At 38.1% G+C, this 24,138-nt stretch overlaps 1 protein-coding gene across 2 annotated transcripts; it reads left to right on the top strand.

Moving 5' to 3' along the window:
* The first annotated feature begins 1,905 nt into the window (after positions 1-1,905).
* selenbp1 (selenium binding protein 1) lies at positions 1,906-18,312 on the top strand. Of its 2 annotated transcripts, XM_062992084.1 has the most exons (12): positions 1,906-1,990; positions 5,935-5,991; positions 6,085-6,197; positions 6,338-6,523; positions 6,705-6,825; positions 7,563-7,745; positions 8,976-9,157; positions 10,836-10,914; positions 10,994-11,115; positions 16,622-16,714; positions 17,849-17,967; positions 18,091-18,312. In XM_062992084.1, exons 1-12 carry the CDS (start codon positions 1,987-1,989, stop codon positions 18,251-18,253), a joined length of 1,422 nt encoding a protein of 473 aa, XP_062848154.1. In that variant the 5' UTR covers positions 1,906-1,986; the 3' UTR covers positions 18,254-18,312. The 2 variants fall into 2 exon arrangements, with proteins under 2 accessions (XP_062848154.1, XP_062848155.1); XM_062992085.1 differs by lacking the exon at positions 1,906-1,990 and having other exon boundaries at positions 5,974-5,991; positions 6,141-6,197.
* Positions 18,313-24,138: the final 5,826 nt, after the last annotated feature.

Genomic DNA, 24,138 nt, shown 5'->3' with positions numbered 1-24,138 from the left:
TCAGGGCTTGTGTGGTCCAAGGTCATTATAATTAACTTTCTCAAGAGCCTAAAGAGATTCTGCTTTAGGACAACCACACATTGTTCACAAAGCTTATTGTAACATGACATAAAGCCACATTTTGCGTGTTACAACAGCACAGCTAATAATTCACCAGGGACGACGCACAGATCAGGTCATTTACACAAGGTGCTGAATCGGCCACACCAGAATAACCCACCAACACCTGGTAAAAGGAGAAAAAAACCCAACCTGTGAAATCTGCCAACCACCTGTAACAATAAAACACATTCTAATAGAATGCCCCAAGTACACCAAGGACAGAACAAGTGCACATGCCTGGAACCATAAAAGAAATTATTACCCAAGACAACACAAGAACATAAAAATAAAGATGAAAATGTAAAATGGACCAAAATAAGACAGATACATAATACCTATGGTTGCCATTACATTACACAAATGTGTAAAATCCAATGGTGTTAAAATCCAAACAGCAGCATATGGCTTAAAAACAAGGTTTCCAAAATAAGGAAACAAAATATTTTTCAATATTTATTAAGTTTATTATTATTTTACATACTTTACAACTTTTGTGGATTTAATGTTTGTATAATTTAGCATTAAGTTGAACTACAAACATATTTGTTTTCTTCTGAACCCCACAAGGCTGGCTGTTTAGCATGTTAGTTTTCCACAGCCTTGTTAACTACATTCTTTGTTGTTTTACTCCAAAGGGCGTTCTGATGGAAACCTGTTCACCCGCCGAGGTTAAGGATTAAAGTCGAGACTGCCGTGACAACTATGCTGCTCCTGCCGGATGTGACTGGTCTGGAGTAATTGCACCAAGAATGACAAGAAATCACAACAGACATTATTGAAGACTACACCGAAGAACAACTCTATTATTATTTATCTATTTATTACCAGTTATAACTTTTAGATAATTTAATTCTGTGTTCGTATGCTCTGTGTAAATCGTGTATTTATTTAAAGTATCCTCCTGGCCACCCAAGAAGGATGGGCCCTGCTGAGTCTGGTTCCTCTCAAGGTTTCTTCCTGTAATTTTCAGGGAGTTTTTCCTTGCCACAGTCACCCTCGGCTTGCTCAACAGTGGTTTTTTGTATCTGTTGGTCCTGGATTTTGTAAAGTTGCTTTGAGACAATGTCTATTGTAAAAAGCGCTATATAAATAAAGTTGACTTGACTTGACTTGTTAGCTGTCTCAGGGAACAATGTCCAAATACTTACAAATACTGGTTCATTTAGTTTCACATTAAGTTATATTTTCCTAAAGTTACAGAGTTCAAGTAGCTAATTTTACTATCCTTACCAGTACGTTTTGTTTAAGAACAGGTTTATGAATAAATTTAACGTAAATAAAACGAGTGGCGTGCTACTACCCACTTTTCGACATATCACATTTACTTTGTAGCGGTAAAAGTGTAGCATTATTCAACCGAACCATTATTTACCATTACTTTTACTTCGTGATTTTTACGTGAAAATCCCAATTAAAAAATCCCAGTAAAACACAAAGTTAAAAGTAAACATGTAATGTTGTCGGAATGTAATTATTTGGTCATTTTTGGCATCAGTCAATGCAGATTCAACGTGGGTTGAATTTTTGATGCGTGGTGGCTGTGAGTTTTACTGCTGGCTATTTACACAAACCCTTCTGCACGCACTACTGATATTTTCCACATTATTTGTAATAATAAGTACAAACATTTTGACGGTGCACCTTAAATTTCGTGTTATTAAAACATACATTAGATACGTAGACAAGAACTAATGTAACTTTTATGGTTTGAATATTCAGACAGTATAGCACTAAGTGAACTAGCAGACTTCAGGTTGTTGGCTTGGTGAATAAGGTGCAGTATTTCCTTTTCCTCTCGGTTGTGCTTATGTAAGAGCTGGTAGTTTTTTCTGCAAGCACATTCACGTCCTCCACAAGCTTTAGACCAAGTTCCTGCACAACGAAATGGGTATGTAAACGAATTATATGTTACATTGTGTCTATTTTCTTTATAGCAGCTTTTGTTTATGCATGTAAGAGCTGTAAAGTTGTTTTATCGTTCAAGGTAAATAAGACACCAGCAAGTAGCATAGTCTTTACAGACATGAGTGAGACAGTTTGTGTGTTCGAAAAGCTAGTGTGCTGTCTACATAGGCAGCATTTTACGTCATCCTGTGCGCGCTCCCGAGAAGGAGGCTGTTCGGAATCCTAGATGACTTAAAATCCTCACTTCTGAGGCATCTTCATATTTCAATGTTATTTTGGCTCAAGAACGAGTGAGCTCCGACGCTGCCTTAGTGATCAAGGCAACAGCGTTCATTGCGGGTCGGCTCTCACAGAAAAATAAACATTGCTGACGGGTCGTTGAAACGAATGGAGTTATTTTTAAACGTAAATAAAATATTACTGATTTTTAACTTGTATAAACTTGTGCCGAGTGTTTTTATTTGCAAGTTCGGGCTTGTCAGGAAATTTAACCGTTATCGGTACATGAAGGGAGATGTTATTGACGTTAGCGTGCTGTGCTACCTCAGTTTATTGGTTTTAATGGCGAGATGCTAAATGCTAAACGCGAAATGCTAAACCCGATGTTATCGCTATCTAAGTAGTGCGTTCGAATAACCTGACTTTTAAGTCACTAACTTATTAGAATCCTCTCTACTAAGTCAGCTGCCTATGTAGACAGTAAGACAGCAAGGCAGCTCCCTAGGTTTTCGAACACACCCATAGAGTCAGTAGATCCTTAAACAGATACAAATTATAATCTAAGTGTTTCGAATGTGTTTTACAAGAACTGAAACTACACATTTTAAAACATGAGTTCTGGGCATTTCATGGATGTGTTTGTGGAATTCACACCTTCACATACATGCACAGGTGCTGTGTGAATTAATACTAAAAGTTTTATAATCAGTTAATTTGAATCCAGCACACATAATTCATCTATCGGTTCAACATTATAATTCCACTCCTTATATGTTGGTGTGTGTTTGGACTAAAGTATTGGGACACACTCTCTATAGGAGCTTTTATCACATCCTATTCTAAATCCATATGTATTAATATGGAGTTGGTCCCCCTTTGCGGCTATTACAGCTTCCACTATTCTGATTTTGGAGTGTGTCTGTGAGAATCATTGCTGATGCATCCAGAAGAGCATTTGTTACACTAATGTTGGATGAGAGGACCTGGCTCACAATCGGCATTCTAATTCATCCCTAAAGTTTGATGGGGTTGCGGTCTAGGCTCTGTGTGGGCCTGTCCAATTCTTCCACACCAAACTCACCCAACCATGGATTTATGGACCTTGCTTTTTGAACTGGATCACAGTTATGTTGAAACAGAAAAGGCCCTTCCCAGGAGCATAATTCTCCAAAATGTTTTGGTATCCCGAAGCATTAAGACCCCTTCACTGGAACTAAGGGGCCTTTTCAGGCCAACCCCTGAAAGATAATCCCATAACATTACCAAACTTTACAGTTGGTACAATGCAGTCTGACAGGTACCCAGAATTATCCATCAGACTGCCAGATACAGAAGCATGATTTGTCACTCCACAGAACATATTTCAGCATGTTTTACACCACTCCATACTCCACTTAGCTTTGGTGCTTGGTTTTATACACCTGTGGCAATAGAACTGAATGTAACGCCTGAATTCAATGACTAAATTGTGTGTCCCAATACTTTTGTCCATATAATGCATGTTGGTTTTTTGGGTGGTAATGGATGCAGTTGTTTTTTCAGGTCATAGCACAACATTATTGGTTTCTAACAGCTCAGTTCTGGCCAATTTGTTTTGTGTATGTTGTATATACAATCTGAGCTATAGCTGAAGTTAACAGCAATTTTTCATAATATGAACTTGGTGTCGCCCATAATTTGAACTTGGTGTTGCTGATCATTTTAACAATAAAAATCAAATTATTCATATTTATCTGATAGTGAATGTTGGCAGTTGAGCTAATATGGACTAAAAGCTGAAATAGTCCCAGACCAGATTTGACATATTTACAAACCCCATTAGGGACATTCCAGACAAGTTGGGACACCATTCCTACAATAAACAAAAAAACTAAGGGTTATCCTTCTGCCATTTATTTTCACAAATGCTGATGGACATGATTTATGCAAAGCAAAACCTGTGACTGCTTACCATTTTTTCAAATTATAAAGACATTGTTCCTTTAAGACCCATTTACTCATATTAAAATACATTGTCTTCTTTTTATATATAAAGAAGAGTCCTTTAAGCATGTCATGTTTTGTTTAATGATCTGAAGAGTGATGTATACAGAAAGCAGAGTATAATTACTTTAATTTATATAGCACTTTTCACATACCAAAGGACGCTTCACAAAATAAATAATAGATAAGAGAAAAGAACATAAAGTTAAGACCTATGTTAACATAACATAAGTTAAGAAAGAATAATGTGCAGCAAAGAGGAAAGTTTTAAGTTTGAAGGAAGAGATTGTGTAAAAAGTATTTGCACAAGGTGCAAGAGATTGCACAAAGTACTGTACATACATGCATTCTGTTGGCACATACCCTGTTCATAAGCTTTTTTGTGTGAAAACAGATCCAGTGCCTGGTACTGAAGGATGTAATCTATGTCAGTTCATCAATTGGCCTAAAGATTAAACAAATGAGATAATTTGTCAAAAGAATCATGCAGAGAGTTTATTTAGTTACTGTTAGTTACCATATCTAATCTCTATCATCTATCAGCACATACCAGAGCTCTGCTTTCTGTATTAATCACGCTTCAGATCATTAAACAAAACTGACATACTCAAAGGGCTCTTCCGTTAAATATCAATTTTGTAAGACATTTATAAATAATAAAGGAGCCAGTGTACTTCAATATGAGTAAATGGGTCTTAACAAAAATGTCTTTACAGGTTTTGCCTTGCATAAAGCATAGCCTGCAGCATTTGTGAAAAGAAAAAAATGACTGGAGGATGACTTTTAGTTTTGTTGTTTATTCTAGACAAGGTGTTGTATACTCTTGTATACTGCAGGGCTTACAGTTCTCTTGGTGATTGTGAAATATCACATCTGTTGCATCTTTAACAAAAAACTACTCCAGAACAACCATAGCCTCCTAGCTGACCAGTTTAACAAGAAATAGTATTAAATTTATTTGATATTAAATATTAATCAGGGATTAAAAATCTGGATTGGAATCAGATAAGATTTGACATACTTAAAGATCAAGTAAATTAAAATGCTGTGAAAGCATATCATGTTAACTAACACCACACATTATTTTTATTTCGATTAATTTTTATGTTCTACCACCGCTATAGCTGGTTCAGGGTAAAATTTTCTGGAATCACAGGGTGAAGTGTAGTAACACACCCTGAAACGGACAGTAATTTTTTTGGGGTTTTTTTTATGCATTTTCTCCCCATTTTCCTCCTGATTTAGCTCACTCAATTTTGTCTTCCCCTGCTGAGAGATACCTGATTGCATCCAAGGAGAGCACGTCGCTGTACACGCCCTCTTCTTCTCGCCCCTGCTTTCTGCACAGGCGTCTCTTCCGCCAATCAGGGTCCTTACACAGTGTATGAAGATCCACCCACCCACACATAGTCCGACCCCCACTTTGCAGATACGGTGGCCAATTAGTATCTGCTGCAGGCACTTTTCATCCTGCAAATTTAAAAAAAGAAAACCTACATTACTGTTTTAATCCTTGGTTGCTTTACAAAATATTACAAAGTTATTTTGTGGTAGAGTAACAGTTGGCTGGTGCAACCTTAATGATCCTAACGGACCATTATCCTAATGGACCATAAGTGCCTTTGATTACATGGTTTGTCCAAGTGAATATGTAACCCATACAGAATAAATCCATTGTATTTTCAAAGGTGTGTTCTATATTACTGTTTGACCTTTTACCCTCAGCAACTAAGTGCTCAGGATGTGGCCCAGGATACAAAAGTCCTCTGGAGGCCATGAAAGGTGAGTGCAACACAATCATTGATTCTGTGATACTAATTGATAACAGTTAAAAAGATGTACATGTTAAAAGCCTGTAACCTGAACATCCCCAAGGTCCTCGGGAGGAGATCCTTTACCTGCCCTGTATTTACCGGAATACTGAAATCAAGAAACCTGACTATCTTGCTACAGTTGATGTTAATCCCAGTTCCTCCAATTATTGCCAGGTGAAGGCAAATAAAAAAAATTGTTTATTTGTTGAAGAGCTTGATATTTTTTGTACACCAAATCATAAAAAGTGTGCTGTGCTGTTTCTAATTAAACCCTCGTTCTACAGGTTTGTAATATTTCTCATGCATTTTTTTAGGTGATTCATAGGTTGCCTATGCCCAACGTGAATGATGAACTGCATCACTCTGGATGGAATGCCTGCAGCAGCTGTTTTGATGATCCCTCCAAAAAGCGTAATCGGCTCATCTTACCGTCCCTGATCTCCTCCCGCATCTATATTGTTGATGTAGGGACAGATCCTCGAGCTCCACAACTTCACAAGGTAGCTGACACTACAGTCAATAAAATTCTGCATTATCTGTTAAATGTTTATATATATGTAGCTGCATATTATTTTTTATTATTATTAATAAAGGAAGGTCTCTATCTCTTTATACTTTTAGTCTGTATTTTAGTTCCTCCTGAACACAAGCATCATAAATTAATTCTTCTTTTTTAACTAGACAGTAGAACCTGTGGAGATGTTCTGGAAGTGTGGCTTAGCCAATCCTCATACATCTCACTGCCTGGGCTCTGGTCAAATTATGATTAGTGCCATGGGTGACCCCTCAGGAAATGGCAAGGGTAAGATCATACTGAGATAATTAAGTATTTATTATGTGTTGTTAATATTAAGCGTTCTGACATTATTTTCAAATGACTTTCTTTAAATACACATTTATTTAATTCCTGACTGTGATATGCACAGTTGTAATGAAATAGGCATTGGCATGCATGTTTTTGGGGAGTGGGCTTAATGTTTTGTCTCACATATAAATATATACAGTGAATTCAAAAAGTATTCAGACCCTTTGACATTTTATGTACTTTATTGTGTTGTAGATTTCATACCCATAAAGTATTTTTTCAAGACTTAATTATAGAGATTACATTATATAAGATTTGCATTTAATTAGGTTCTGTTTTTTATCTGTTCTGTCAATCTTGTAAACTTGCTCAGTGGTCATCATCTTCCTTCATGAGATTTTCAGCAGTTTTCTGATGCACTTGTTCTCAAAAGCCTGAATGTGTCTTTCTTCCTCTTTCTTCAGTATTCAGGCTTTACATCCATATGTACCTAATGGACAAACCAAGGCTTTCATCAGAGACCTAAAGATATCACATTCACATACAGTCACTATCTAATCATACAGAGTTTGAAAAGATTGGCTATCCAGAATGAGATAAACTGCCCAAATCCAAATAATAAATATAATATTTGAAAATTATACATAAAAATGGTAAGCCTAAATGTTATGGCACATTCAGTATTTCCTATTTAGAAGTGTATAACAGGTGTATGTGTGTGTCTGTCTGGCTAGGTGGCTTTGTGTTGTTGGATGGGGAGACATTTGAAATGATCGGTAACTGGGAATTGCCAGGTGAAGCAGCACCCTTTGGTTATGACTTCTGGTACCAACCACGCCATAATGTCATGATGAGCACAGAATGGGGAGCCCCCAAAAAACTTGCCAACGGCTTTAATCCTGCAGATGTGGCAGCAGGTGAGTTAACAAGCTTATGAGTCTTACAATAACTGCTCTGCTATTATCTGGCTAAGCACCTACACGAACATGATTGGTTATGTCTGAGGAAGAGCTGGCCAAAGGGATTCCTCATTGCTGCAGCAAATAAGGCCTCTGCTGATTGGTTGATGGCGCCTGCACAGAGATAGTAAATTATGGAGAGCAGTGCATTACTCCCTGTATGTTATACTGATCCCTGTGTAAACAGCACCTGGGTAAAAAGAAGCAGTTGGCAACTGCACACATGTCGGAGAGGGCGTGTGTTAGGTACGATCTTCCTAGGCCAGAGTCGGAGTCTGCATTAAATTTATAATAAGTTGCTTAGTTAAAACATTAAATATTTTGTCTCCGTCTTTTTCAATAATTTACTTTGTTTTTGTTTTTTTACTTTTCCTACTGTCCTAGCAGAGGAAAAATACAGCTTCGTAATTGATACTCTTCTTTGCAGAATTGTTATTGAGATGACAATGATACACTGAGATGATACATGGATTGCCCATTTAAGATCTTGCCACAGCATCTCTATGGAATTAAAGTCTGGACTTTGACTCAGCCACTGCAAACCCTAATGTTCTTTCTTTTGAGCCAATCAGAGGTGGACTTGCTTGTATGCCAGATGTAACAAGACCCCTGTGTTCCAAAAGTTCCACATCACATTTCAATCATCTGAATGTTTATGTTGAATGGGTCAGGTCAGACACTCCTGGGATGGTTCGCCACTGTTCCAAGTTTTCTCCATTTGTGATTAATACTCTTACTCACTGTTAGTCCCAGAGCCTTGGCAATAGCCGTGTGAAACAGGTTTTATTTAAGTGATTTTCAATTCAACAAGCATGGCAGTAATCATGTCCTATGTGTGGCTAGTGAATCTGAACCCTGTTGTCATTTGAATTTGGTTAAATGGTTGATTCAGTAGATAATGAGGCAATTACTTTTTCCCATAGGGCCAAATAGGGCTGAACAGCATTTTGCATGTTTTTGGTTGTTAGCAGAGAAGGAAATACAGTCAGAAATTAGATTAGCTTAGTTGTATTAAAAACTTTGATAGGTCACCTACTGTATTTACCGTACGTTCAGTGCCAGTACGTTCCCTGTATGCAAATTTATGAAAAAAAAAAAAATCTAAACATGTATTCAAGCATTTATTTGTCATGGTTGAGTCTCTAATTGACTGTTTGAAGTCATAGGTTATTTTTTTTATTTCTGCAGGTCACTATGGGCAGAGCCTCCACATATGGGACTGGTCCACTCACAAGCATTTGCAGACACTGAATTTGGGAGAAGAGGGTGCCATCCCTCTGGAGATCCGCTTTCTTCATGACCCTGCTGCAGCTGAGGGCTATGTCGGCTGTGCACTTCAGGGAACTGTGTTCCGCTTTTACAAGACTCCTGTAAGCAAAACTTCATATTGTTTGCCAGCCACTTGTAATATTTCAATAAATACTACAACCCCAATTCCAATGAAGTTGGGACGTTGTGTAAAACATAAATAAAAACAGAATACGATGATTTGCAAATCCTTTTCAACCCATATTCAATTGAATACACTACAAAGACTAGATATTTAATGTTCAGACGGATACACTTTATTGTTTTTTGCAAATATTCACTCATTTTGAATTTGATGCCTGCAACACGTTCCAAAAAAGTTGGGACAGGGGCATGTTTACCACTGTGTTACATCACCTTTCCTTTTAACAACACTCAGTAAGTGTTTGGGAACTGAGGACACTAATTGTTAAAGCTTTGTAGGTGGAATTATTTCCCATTCTTGCTTGATGTACAACTTCAGTTGCTCAACAGTCCGGGGTCTCCGTTGTCGTATTTTGCGCTTCATAATGCACCACACATTTTCAATGGGAGACAGGTCTGGACTGCAGGCAGGCCAGTCTAGTACCCGCACTCTTTTACTACGAAGCCACGCTGTTGTAACCCGTGCAGGATGTGGCTTGGCATTGTCTTGATGAAATAAGCAGGGACGTCCCTGAAAAAGACATTGCTTGGATGGCAGCATATGTTGCTCCAAAACCTCTATGTACCTTTCAGCATTAATGGTGCCTTCACAGATGTGCAAGTTACCCATGCCATGGGCACTAACACACCCCCATACCATCAGAGATGCTGGCTTTTGAACTTTGCGCTGATAACAATCCGGACAGTCCTTTTTCTCTTTGGCCCAGAGGACACGACGTCCATGATTTCCAAAAACAATTTGAAATGTGGACTCGTCAGACCACAGGACACTTTTCCACTTTGCGTCAGTCCATCTCAGATGAGCTCGGGCCCAGAGAAGCCGGCAGCGTTTCTGGGTGTTGTTGATATATGGCTTTCGCTTTGCATGGTAGAGTTTTAACTTGCACTTGTAGATGGAGCGATGAACTGTGTTCACTGACAATGGTTTTCTGAAGTGTTCCTGAGCCCATGTGATAATATCCGTTACTGAATGATGTGGGTTTTTAATGCAGTGCCGCCTGAGGGATCGAAGGTCACGGGCATTCAATGTTGGTTTTCGGCCTTGCCGCTTACTTGCACAGATTTCTCCAGATTCTCTAAATCTTTTGATGATATTATGGACTGTAGATGATGAAATCCCTAAATTCCTTGCAATTGCACGTTGAGAAACATTGTTCTTAAACTGTTGGACTATTTGCTCACGCAGTTGTTCACAAAGTGTTGAACCTCGCCCCATCCTTGCTTGTGAACGACTGAGCCTTTCGGGGATGCTCCCTTTATACCCAATCATGACACTCACCTGTTTCCAATTAACCTGTTCACCTGTGGAATGTTCCAAACAGGTGTTTTTTGAGCATTCCTCAACTTTTCCAGTCTTTTGTTGCCCCTGTCCCAACTTTTTTGGGAAATGAGTGAATATTTGCAAAAAAACAATAAAGTTTATCCGTTTGAACATTAAATATCTTGTCTTTGTAGTGTATTCAATTGAATATGGGTTGAAAAGGATTTGTAAATCATCGTATTCTGTTTTTATTTATGTTTTACACAACGTCCTAACTTCATTGGAATTGGGGTTGTATTTAAAATGGGTACAATAAATGTTTGGATGTTCCTCAGAAAGGTGATTGGGCTGCAGAGAGAGTCATCAAAGTTCCTAGTAAGAAAGTGGAGGGTTGGGTCCTACCAGAGATGCCAAGTAAGTCCCGCTTAAGTGTATTAAAACTTTTTGGAAAGTTTGTAAGCATGTTAATCAGCATGAATGTGTCCCAATTTAGGTCTCATTACTGACATTTTAATCTCACTGGATGACCGATTCCTGTACTTCAGCAACTGGTTGCATGGTGACATTCGACAGTATGACATTACTGACAAAAGAAATCCCCGTATGGTGGGCCAGGTAAAAACCTAGACATTTTACTTGATTTAAGGCAATCAATAAATTGATCAATATTAATCAACAGAACTTCAGCATGCCTGGGTAATAACTAACAATAACTAATAAGCTTGCATCCCTATCAACAGATAATTAGTACATATAGTTTTTACAGCAATTAAAATTTATTTGAATAGCACTTTTTTACAATAGACATTGTCTCAAAGCAAGTTTTCAGTGTCCAGCACTTCTAAACCAAAAACCCCTGTTGAGCAAGCTGAGGGCTACAGTGGTAAAGAAAAACTCCCTTAAAATTACTGGTAGAAATCTCACTGCATTTTGCAACTAATAGGCCCCCAATATTTTGTGATCTATAGACCTATAAAAGCTGTTTGCTCCTGTTAAATTAAGTCTGTTTAATTGTGATATATTGGTAAACTTTTGGAAAGCTGGGAGAAACAGGGTACTTAGTGAGGCTGAGGTAAAACAGTTTAACAAAGTCTGTGTCAGTTTAAATTTATTGTAGTTAAATAAATAAAGTTGCACCATTTTATTGTACAAGTTAAGTAATTTAATGTCAGTTGCCATCTTCAATTTTGGATTCAATTGTTTTAAGGTGATCACAAAAATTAGATGAAAACTGACTTTTGCCACCTGTACATACTGTAATGGCTGTTTTTTATCCTACAATAATGGGAAATGCTTAGCTCATAGTCTGGGAAACATTCAATGTTAAACATTAATCTCTGGATTTAGACTGGCAAAGCATATCTATGCCAGGTTTTGCATATTCATAATATGTAAATTATTGTAACAGTTATGCGGAATAACTCTGATTTATTGGGGGAGACATTTTAATTATGCCAGCACTTAGATACAGTGGTATATAAAAGTTTGGGCACCCCTGATATTTTTCATGATTTTCCTTTATAAATCATTGGTTGTTCGGATCAGCAATTTCAGTTAAACATATCATATAGCAGATGAAAACAGTGACATTTGAGAAGTGAAATGAAGTTTATAGGATTTACAGAAAGTGTGCAATAATTATTTAAACAAAATTAGGCAGGTGCATAATTTTGGGCACCCCAACAGAAAAATTACATCAATATTTAGTAGATCCTCCTTTTGCAGAAATTACAGCCTCTAAACGCTTCCTGTAGCTTCCAATGAGAGTCTGGATTCTGGTTGAAGGTATTTTGGACCATTCTTCTTTACAACACATCTCCAGTTCAGTCAGGTTTGATGGTTTCCGAGCATGGACAGCCCGCTTTAAATCACACCACAGATTTTCAATAATATTCAGGTCTGGAGACTGAGATGGCCATTCCAGAACGTTGTACTTGTTCCTCTGCATGAATGCCTTAGTAGATTTTGAGCAGTGTTTAGGGTCGTTGTCTTGTTGAAGTATCCAGCCCCGGCGCAACTTCAACTTTGTCACTGATTCTTGAACATTGTTCTCAAGAATCTGCTGATATTGACTGGAATCCATGCGACCCTCAACTTTAACAAGATTCGCAGTACCTGCACTGGCCACACAGCCCCACAGCATGATGGAACCGCCACCAAATTTTACTGTGGGTAGCAAGTGTTTGTCTTGGAATGCTGTGTTCTTTTTCCGCCATGCATACCGCCCCTTGTTATGTCCAAATAACTCAATTTTAGTTTCATCAGTCCACAGCACCTTATTTCAAAATTAAGCTGGCTTGTCCAAATGTGCTTTAGCATAACTCAAGCGACGCTGTTTGTGGCGTGTGCACAGAAAAGGCTTCTTCTGCATTACTCTCCCATACAGCCTCTCCTTGTGCAAAGTGCGCTGAATAGTTGAACGATGCACAGTGACACCATCTGCAGCAAGATGATGTTGTAGGTCTTTGGAGCTGGTCTGTGGGTTGACTATGACTGTTCTCACTAGAGATGCATGAGTACCGATACTGGTATCGGGTATTAGCCCGATACCGCGCTCATTAACTCGTACTCGCACTCGCAAACGAGGCTCCGATACTAAACATCCGATACCTTGTGCCTAGTGTACGTTGCTGCGTTAACGCAGGGATTTTCAACCTGTGGGGCGCGAGTGCCTGACCGGGGGGCGTGACATTGCGAGATTTTTTTTACTTCTAAAACTAAAGCAATTCATTTTTTACGGAGCCCCTTAGGGGTCACTAAGGAAAAAAATATATATGAAGACAAAATCCGTACCCTCGGTTTAGTAATCCGTACGCACGGATTAGTAAACCGTACCCTCAGTTTAGTAAACCGTACGCACGGATTAGTAAACTGTACCCTCAGATTAGTAAACCGTACGCACGGATTGTCTGCGTTACAAGTTTTACTGTGCGCCCACACCCCGTTTTACGGTAATACAGTTGCGAAGCATTGAAGAGAATAAAGCATATTTTTACAGCTGGGGTGATGGGATAGCAAACTTATTAAAAAGTCAAATCAAAATCTTATCAAATGCCACCCCACAATCATAAATAACACGAGTACTCATCTTGTGATTTGAGACTATTTTACCTTAGGAATTTAGAATAATAGGATTGCAAACCAACGTAAAGTGAAATGTACAGTATAAATGTCTGAGACTCATAAAGTCAGTAAGTAGAAGTAGAAGTATTCTTTAAGAGTCTGATGGGGCGATTTGATAATAATTTGATTTGCATTTTACTTTACGTTGGTTTGCAATCCTATTATTCTAAATTCCTAGGGTAAAATAGTCTCAAAATCACAAGATGAGTACTAGTGTTATTTATTGATTTATTTATTGTTTATTTATTGTTATTGATTTGACTTTTTAATAAGTTTGCTATCCCATCACCCCAGATTACTACAGTAAAGATGTATGAAATGTATTCCATTAATAAAAGAGTTAATGCTCTTAAAGAAAAAAGTGGAGTACTTTGATAATAATTTGATTTGCTTATTTTAGACCTTTCAAATTGGTCTGTAAGAATTCCACTTGTTTTAATGGAATTTTAAAATTATACATTTGCATAATTTTACCATGTTATGTGCTTTTGTTGCCTATATATATATATATATGTATATATATATATATATATATAGTTGCGAAGCATTGAAGAGGATAAAGCATATTTTTGCAGCTTAACATACTATATATTAGATATAACAAACACACACACACACACACACACACACATATATATATATACACGAGTATATATATATATATACACGAGTGTGTGTGTTTATTATATCTAATATATTAAGCTGCAAAAAGATGCTTTATCCTCTTCAATGCTTCGCAACTGTATTACCGTAAAACGGGTTTTAGGCGCACAGTAAAACTTGTAGCGCAGTTAGCGTGACCGCGGACGGACTTTAAACTAAGAGTACAGTTTACAAATCCGTGCGTACGGTTTACTAAACCGAGGGTACGGATTACTAAACCGAGGGTACGGTTTACTAATCCGTGCGTACGGTTTACTAAACTGAGGGTACGGTTTACTAATCCGTGCGTACGGTTTACTAAACCGAGGGTACGGTTTACTAATCCGTGCGTACGGTTTACTAAACTGAGGGTACGGTTTACTAATCCGTGCGTACGGTTTACTAAACTGAGGGTACGGTTTACTAATCCGTGCGTACGGTTTACTAAACTGAGGGTACGGTTTACTAATCCGTGCGTACGGTTTACTAAACTGAGGGTACGGTTTACTAATCCGTGCGTACGGTTTACTAAACTGAGGGTACGGTTTACTAATCCGTGCGTACGGTTTACTAAACTGAGGGTACGGATTACTAAACCGAGGGTACGGATTTTGTCTTCATATATATTTTTTTCCTTAGTGACCCCTAAGGGGCTCCGTAATTTTTCACCCACGGGAGTTTGAAAAAAAAAAAAAAAACTTTCAAAATAGAGCTAACAGCGAAGATAACCGGTTACAAAAGCAGCGACCGCTGTTATAGGACGTGTTTGTGTTCAATACTCTGTTCACAGTGTCGATACAAGTGATTCAGGAGTCGACTCATTTTAAGCTTCTTTTCTCAGTCATCTCTCCGTGTTTACTGTTATAATGAATGACGCGGTTGTAAATAAACACCAACTACTATAGAACATTTTGTGTGACTCGCTTACCTGATAAAGCTCAGGCTTAATTATACTGGTTATTACCACAGAGCGGGAGCCGACTCAGAGTCGTTTACGATTTACCGAGGTGAACCACGAATGTATGTGCTGATAGAATCGGCTCAGATGGGATCGGACTGTATTATCCTTTTAAAGTAAATATTTCAATCAGCAGAATCGCATCGCATGTATGAAGTGCACAACGTTAATTACGTGCGTTTATTAATGAACGTTAACGTTAGCTTGTCAGAAGCTTTCTCAATGATGGCTGTGCGGTGGTTTTTTTTTTTTTTTTTTTTTACAATTAGTGATGGCAACCCAAGCAACTGTTCCACTGCACTATTTTACACTAAAAACTATACTATTCCATAATGCTCCAGATTGCATCATTCTAAATAGGTATCGGTATCGGCGAGTACTAAAATACATGTACTTGTACTCGTACTCGGTTGGGAAACAATGGTATTGATGCATCCCTAGTTCTCACCATCCTTCGCCTCTGCCTATCTGAGATTTTTCTTGGCCGGCCTTTCGGGCCTTAACTAGAACTGTGCCTGTGGTCTTCCATTTCCTCATGTTCCTCACAGTGGAAACTGACAGCTGAAATCTCTGAGATAGCTTTTTGTATCCTTCCCCTAAACCATGATGTTGAACAATCTTTGTTTTCAGGTCATTTGAGAGTTGTTTTGAGGCTCCCATGTTGCCACATTTCAGAGAAGATGCAAAGAGGAGAAACACTTGCAATTGGCCACCTTAACCCTTTCTCATAATTGGATTCACCTGTGTATGTAGGTCAAGGGTCAATGAGCTTACAAAACAAATTATGTGTTCCAATAATTAGTGCTAAAGGTATTCAAATCAATAAAACGACAAGGGTGCCCAAAATTATGCACCTGCCTAATTTTGTTTAAATAATTATTGCACACTTTCTGTAAATCCTATAAACTTCATTTCACTTCTCAAATATCACTGTGTTCGTCTGCTATATGATATATTTAACTGAAATTGCTGATCCGAACAACCAATGATTTATAAAGGAAAATCATGAAAAATATCAGGGTGCCCAAACTTTTACATACCACTGTAGTATTTTTTATGAATACTGTCTCTTACGTGTGTATGGATAGAACTAGGCCAAAGGTAGCAAAACCTGAAGTCTTGGGAAAACAGGTGCCCATGCTCCCATGCAACATAAATTGGAAATTGTGTAAAATGCCATTGAGTCTACAAGCCAAAAGAGTTCTTATCCTGATGTAATTGCAACACCAAATTTGGCAATACGGAGCTTGTTAGCACATTTGGAGGGTCACTACTGTTAGAAATTATGCCTTTCAGTTCTGAACAGTACACTGTACATTTTTGCAATATAAACGCTTTGTATAGATAAATATTCACATAATCTTGCAACAAAACTATTTAATAAATGTATGTTTTAAGATATTTCTTGGAGGCAGCATTCAAAATGATGGTCCTGTGAAAGTACTGAAGGACGAAGAACTGGAAAGACAACCTTCTCCACGGATAGTTAAGGTACATCAATTGTATGTCTGTATAACATATTTCAGATAGACATTAAGGCACTGTACTACAACTGGTGACAAATTTATGGAAAATTTGATTTAAAAAGTTGAGAAACGCATCACTGATTTTAGTGGGTGTTTCTGGACCAAAACAAAATAGAAAAAAAAATACAATAATATATGTTATGAACTGCTTATACCAAATTTGAATAATCTACCTGTTGTCTTATTTAGCTTTATAGTTAACTACTAGTTTTTTTAAAGATTAACTCGAAATCAAAAACTGAAATGTCTTATTCACAAAAGTACCCAGACCTTGTATATAATACTTTGTAGAATATCCTTTGGCAGCAACAATAGTTGCAAATATACATCTCTACAAGTTTTCCACACCTGGATTTGGCCAGTATACCTTAGTTCTTAATGGCACATTCTCTCTAGCTCCATCGGAGTAGATGGTGAGCAAATGTGAATTATAGTCCTTAGGTCTCTCTACCGTTTGATAATGATATTTGATAGGGTTGAAGTCTGGGCTTTGGCTAGGACTCTCAAGGACATTCATAGACTTTAGTCCAGCCACTACAGTATTATCTTGTATGTTGTCATGTTAAAAGGTGAACTATTGCCTTAGTCTGAGTTTGTGTGCGCTCCAGAGTAGGTTTTCTTTAAGGCCCTCAAAAAACCTTAGATATTGTTTTGCATCCTTTCTCTGATTTATGACTTACCACAATTTAATCGTACAGAACAACAGACAGTGCCTTGGACTTCATTGCTTGGTTTTTGATTAGACAATGAAATTAAGGTATGCAGATATGTGCCTTAACAAACCAAAACAAACAAACCACAGATTCTCACGTTTGTAGATTGATGGGTAAAATGAATCCATTTTAAATCAAGTCCACAACACACTGAAGTCTGAATTCACTTTATATCTGAATAGATGGATGACTGCTGCCTTTTTTATTATATATATATATATATATATATATATATATATATATATATATTACACATACTGTATTTGTAAGTTGTACTAGTTGGTATTTACACCAGTTTTACCTGTGTATATTAATATTAAGACACACTGAATCTTTCTGCCACTGTTTGACCCAAAAACCAAAGCTAACTGTGCTTTTTACACCAGGGCAAGCGAATACCAGGGAGTCCACAGATGCTTCAGCTGAGCTTGGATGGGAAAAGGCTTTATGCAACTACTTCTCTCTACAGTGCATGGGATAAACAGTTCTACCCTGATCTCATCAAGTGAGACATTAATAAGTCATGTTATTTTTTAATAGTCTATAAGATTATTTTTTTCTTTACAGTTTTGCACATATAAAATATATATAAAATATATATTTTTCCTGTTGCTTTTTTCTGTTCCAGGCGAGGTTCAGTCATTCTGCAGATTGATGTAGACACAGAGAAAGGTGGTTTGACCCTTAATGAGAATTTCTTGGTGGATTTTGGAGAGGAGCCTGATGGTCCTGCACTTGCTCATGAGGTCCGGTACCCTGGAGGAGACTGCACCTCTGACATTTGGTTGTAAAACATTTTTGCATCAAATATACACTGATAAGCCATAACATTAAAACCACCTCCTTGTTTCTACACTCACTGTCCATTTTATCAGCTCCACTTACCATATAGAAGCAGTTCTACAATTACTAACTGTACTTCATTTATTAATCTACATACCTTTTTAGCCTGCTTTCACCCTGTTCCTCAATGGTCAGGATCACCACAGAGTAGGTATCATTTAGGTGGTCGATCAGTCTCAGCACTGCAGTGACAATGAGATGGTGCTGGTATGATTATGCACTGCTGTTTGAGTTGGTCATCCTCTAGACCTTCATCAGTGGTTACAGGACGCTGCCCACGGGGCGCTGTTGGCTGGATATTTTTGGTTGGTGGACTATTCTAAGTCCAGCAGTGACAGTGAGGTGTTTAAAAACTCTATCAGCGCTGCTGTGTTTTATCCACTCACACTAGCACAACACACACTAACACACCACCACCATGTCAGTGTCACTGCAGTGCTGAGAATGATTCACCACCCAAATAATACCTACTCTGTGGTGGTCCTGGGAGAGTCCTGACCATTGAAGAACAGTATGAAAGGGGACTAACAAAGCATGCAGAGAAACAGATGGACTACAGTCAGTAATTGCAGAACAACAAAGTGCTTCTATATGATAAGTGGAGCTGATAAAATGGACAGTGAGTGTAGAAACAAGGAGGTGGTTTTAATGTTATGGCTGATCTGTGTATATGAAATATATTAAAATATATGAAATATATTTCTTCCTTATCATTATTGAATAATTGTCATTTAAAAACATTCTTCATTGTTATATTCACATTGTTATATTAAAAATACTGTTTTATAATTCCAAAGTAACGGCACTAGACAACAATGGCTCTGATTTATGTGTATTTTTGCCAATAAAGATAGAATACACTGCCAACAGTATACACACACACACACATCATATCCATCTGTGCTTATTAAGCATATCTCTTCAAAACCCTGGCCATTTATATAAAGTAGGTGCCCACTTTACTACTATAAATGCTATTGCTTTTCTAAAAATCTGCTGACGTTTTAAAAAGATTTTGGAACTTTATTGTGTGGATTTACTTTCATTAAATCCCATGCACATTAAAGGACATTGGCTACAAAGACTGGGCAATACCATTGGCATGCATTTGCTTTTAAGTATTTTATTAAAGTTTAAAATAAAATCAAGATGCAAGCCAGGGTTCTTTCACACTTAATTCACCAGAACATTACTTTATACATTCCACATTGTGCATACAGGGATTGTTTGTTTGTTTGTTAAGATTTTAACGTTATGTTTTTTACACTGTGGTTACATTCATGACAGGAACGGTAGCTACTCATTACACAAGGTTCATCAATTCACACAAGGTTATATCAAACACAGTCATGCACAATTTAGTATCTCCAATTCACCTCAATTGCATGTCTTTGGACTGTGGGAGGAAACCCACGCAGACACGGGGAGAACATGCAAACTCCACACAGAAAGGACCTGGACTGCCCCACCTGGGGATCGAACGCAGGACCTTCTTGCTGTGAGGCAGTGCTACCCACTTAGCCACCGTGCCAAACAGGGATTGTTGTGCAGTAACAAAAAGGTTATTTTTCAAACTGATGTCACAAAGTTGGAAGCACTCAATTATCCATTGCCAGGTGGTTAGGTGGATTTCATAACTGTGTCTGTGACTGTGTACTTTATGTTATCTCAGCCACTGCTTAGCATTGCACTGACCTTAAACTTGTGTGTGGTTATTCAGCCATTTAAAACCCAAGACCCAAGGGCTTTCAAACAAGGGCTTTTTTTTTTTAATGCATTTTCTCCCCATTTTCCTCCCAATTTAGCGCACTAAATTTTTGTCTTCCGCTGCTGATAGATGCCAGATAGCGTCCGAGGAGAGCACGTCACTTTACACGCCTCTTTCGACACGTGCACAGCATTCTGCACAGGCGTCTATTCCACCAATCAGGGTCCTTACACAGTGTATGAAGACCCACCCACCCACAAATAGTCCGGCCCCCACCATGCAGATACGGTAGCCAATTGGTTTCTGCTGCAGGCACTGCCAATTATGCTCGCTAGATGGCGCCCAGCCGACCGGTGGCAACACCAAGATTTGAACCGGGGAGTTCAGAAACTCGGTGCTGGTGTGCAAGCGGAATATCCCCATTATGCCAATGTTTTTAACAGATCATTTGGAACTAACTATTTAGTACTGCAGTTAAGGACAAATCATTTTTATATGCTATATATTTTAGCCTTGGTGGTTCGATTTTTAAACTGTGTGGACTACAGCTGAGCTGTTATTGCCTCTGGAAATTTCCGCATGACAGTAATAGTGGTGTATGTTCTGCACTGGTACCTTATAATCATTGTTTAATCATTGTTTCATTTTAAATATATTTTACTGCAGATGCAGAAATGATTATAAGTGTTACTTGTGTAGGACAGCATTGAAGATGCAATGTAAATCCAGAAAGCCAATACAATACTTGCACTCAGGAAGGCTAAATTTTGGTTAAATGTGTAAAGCACAATTTGTGCAATCAGACCCTGAGTTATGTAGTGACCTAATGGCTTGACACAAACCTGGGTGTGTTCCAGGGGCCAATTTCACAGCTGTTCTACTAATTCCAAATTTAAAAAGTAGGGACAAGATGGAAAATGCAAATGAAGAGAAAACAGAATTTTTTACAATGACTTTTATTTAATCACAGACAGTATGAACCCAAAATATTCATGTTTTATCTGGTCAACTTCATTTAATCTGTTAATAAACATCCATTCCTGAATTTCAGGCCTGCATCACATTCCAAAAAAGTTGGGATGCTGAAGCATTTACCACATAATGTTGCCATTCCTTCTCACAACACCTGAAAGGTGTTTTGGCACCAAGGATACCAAGCGATGGAGTTTTTAGGTGTTATTTTGTCCCATTCTTCCTGCAAACATCTTAAGGTCTGCAGGTGAGAACATGGTTGTCGTTGCATTTCTTTCACACTTTCTCTGTTGCAGACAGGTTAGGACTGCAGGCAGGCAGGCCAGTCCAGTACCTGTACTCTCTTCTTCCACAGCCATGTCTTTGTAATGTGTGCAGCATGTTTCCACTGTGTGATGGTCCATTCCAGATGCCTCAGAGCCCAGAGAACTTGACACCACTTCTGGACATGGTTAACATAAGGCTTCTTTTTTGCACAGTAAAGTTTTAAGTGCCATTGGTGAATGTAATTCTGTATTGCAGTGATAAAGGTTTGCCAAAGTAATCCCTTTCCCATGTGTTTATATTAGCTATTGATAATTGACGGTTTTTGATAGTGCCAACTGAAGGATAATAGATCATGGGTGTTCAGCTTAGGCTTGCGCCCTTGCCCTTTACACACTAAAATTCCTCCAGATTTTTTGAATTGTTTAATGATATGATGCACTAAAGAGGAAAAATATACAAACTAGGGCTGTCAAACGATTAAATTTTTTAATCGCGATTAATCTCAGAATTTCATATAGTTAATCGCGATTAATCAAATTTTTTTTTTAAAGAAGAAAACAAGGATTTTTAAGTGAAATGTTACCATTAAAATGGTGAACACATTTTATGCTAAATGTACTTATGTTAAAAACTGCTGGGACAAGAGAAAACTGTAAGGGAGTTTTATTCACTCACATACTAGGCAGTAATACTATCCAGCAGAGACCCTTGACTTCGTATAAATGTCAGATTGTAGGTTAAAATTTCTCCATCAGCAAACATTGTAGATCAGCTTTAGGTGGGATAAGGCGTAGTTTTTGTAACAGACTTTTCTGTGGTTGTATCGTGACAATGGTTTGATGGACGTTTCTACACGAAGTGAGTGTGTTTTGACCCTTTGGGGCTTCCATAGTTCATGGAATAGCATGCTTGGCTAACGTAATGACTCTAGCTGTCCGCTATTCGGTACCGTAACAGAAGGAGTTAATAAAGTGTTATGCTTCCGACAATTTGTGAATATAACGTGTATTTATTTCTTTATTAAGCAAGTGCATCACTACGACGCTCGGTTACATTATGTTAACAAACCGCAAATGAAAAACGGTGGCAAGCCTCAACATGAACTATGGATGACTCGCAGGGCCAAATAGAATTTGCGTTAACGGCACTATTTTTTTTAATCGCGTTAAATTGAGATCGCGTTAATGCGTTATTATCGCGTTAACTTCGACAGCCCTATTACAAACATTTCGATAATGTTTTGTGCATTTTTCATGCTGTCTCAATTTTTTTTTTTCTGATTTGTTCTTTTTTTTTTGTTGAAATTATTATTGCAGTAATTTAGGTAATTCCAAAATCTTGCAGCTGTATGTTTTTGACTTGTGGGTTTTATTATTTTTTGCTTTAAATGTTTCATCACATTTTTGTTTTCCTGCTAGCCTGCCATTTAGAAATTGTGATTTAGGTTGTTCTCATAAAAACTGTGCCAAAGCTCTGCTTACAAACTGCTCTGCAACAGTATACTATAAGTTCACTGTATTCAGTGACCCAGTCAGTGCTTGGGTCCTCGGGCTGAATTTTGGGTCCGATGTCCTCAAAGCACTTTACCCAGTTTGCAGTGACATCATGGGGTAAAAGTATGAAGTGGACAAAATCTTTCAATTTCAAGGTGTGGATATATATTCATTCATTTTTCCCCCCATTTTCTCCCCTAATCTAGTTGTGTCCAATTACCCTGATTGCATTCTCTATACTGATTCAACCCTTCACCGCTGACTGAGGACGCCTCTCAACTGACATACACCCTCTCCGGCACGTACAGTCAGTACAGACTGCATTTTCTCACCTGCACGAGTCGAGTTCATACACCGACAGGCACTGTGTACGGAGGGTCACACCCCCATCAGCATTATTCCTTAGCCCTGTGCAGGCGCCATCAGTCAGCCAGCAGGGGCCGCAGTTGCACCAGTTATGAGGACCTATGATCCGACTTTTTTACCCCTAACCCTATGAAGAACAGCCAATTGTTGTTCATGCAGCCGCCCAGCCCAGTCGGAAGGCAGAGCTGAGATTCGATACGATGTATTCGAAACCCCAACTCTGGTGTGCTATCATACCTTACCACTGCGCCACCTGAGCAGCCTATATTCATTTTTAATTATAGTTAATTTTAAACTATTGGACAAAAGGCCCTGGGCAGACACACTTACATACACTTTTTAGTAGCTCCAACTGGCCTGACTGCATGTCTTTGGACTTGAGGGCAAAAACCGGATCACCCGGAGGAAACCCACATGGACATGGAGAGGGCCCCGACCACCTGGCTAAAGAATCTAACCAATATACAGTATACCTGGTCTCTCTGAAATGAAAACTGTGTAAGGAGCACAAATTTTTGGAAATGTTTTTCTGGAATCAACTGGTCAGGAGTGCAAATAATAGCCTTTAAGAATAAATATGTTTTTTGCAATTGTTGGGTGAGCAAAAGGAAAACATTAGAGCATACGCTGACTGTACAGTCTGCAAGTAAATTTCTGCTGACATCAGCATGATTATAAATTAAAAGCAGATGCAAATGTTGACTATGATTAAAAACAAATCTTGTGACAGGAGAAAGTAAGCTGACAAAGCTTTAACAAATCCTGTGCTGTACACACTTCCTCATTGCCTTATTATAAATCCACCTCTGTTAGCACTGGACTTTTAGAATTTAGATATTTGAGTACTGACTGTAAACACATAATTGGACTTGATTTGATTTATTTTAGGAAATTTACAATGTTGTTTAGAAAGATTTTTCCTACTATGTACATGGTTTTTTTTGTTAAGCTATAGATTTAGTTGTTAATTCAAAACTTTGTCTCACAAATAAAACTAAGCTTTGTAATAGAACATTGGTGATTTCTG

Source organism: Trichomycterus rosablanca, chromosome 3 (assembly GCF_030014385.1).
Source record: "Trichomycterus rosablanca isolate fTriRos1 chromosome 3, fTriRos1.hap1, whole genome shotgun sequence".
Classification (NCBI taxonomy): domain Eukaryota; kingdom Metazoa; phylum Chordata; class Actinopteri; order Siluriformes; family Trichomycteridae; genus Trichomycterus; species Trichomycterus rosablanca.
This window is presented reverse-complemented; position numbering and strand designations above follow the sequence as displayed.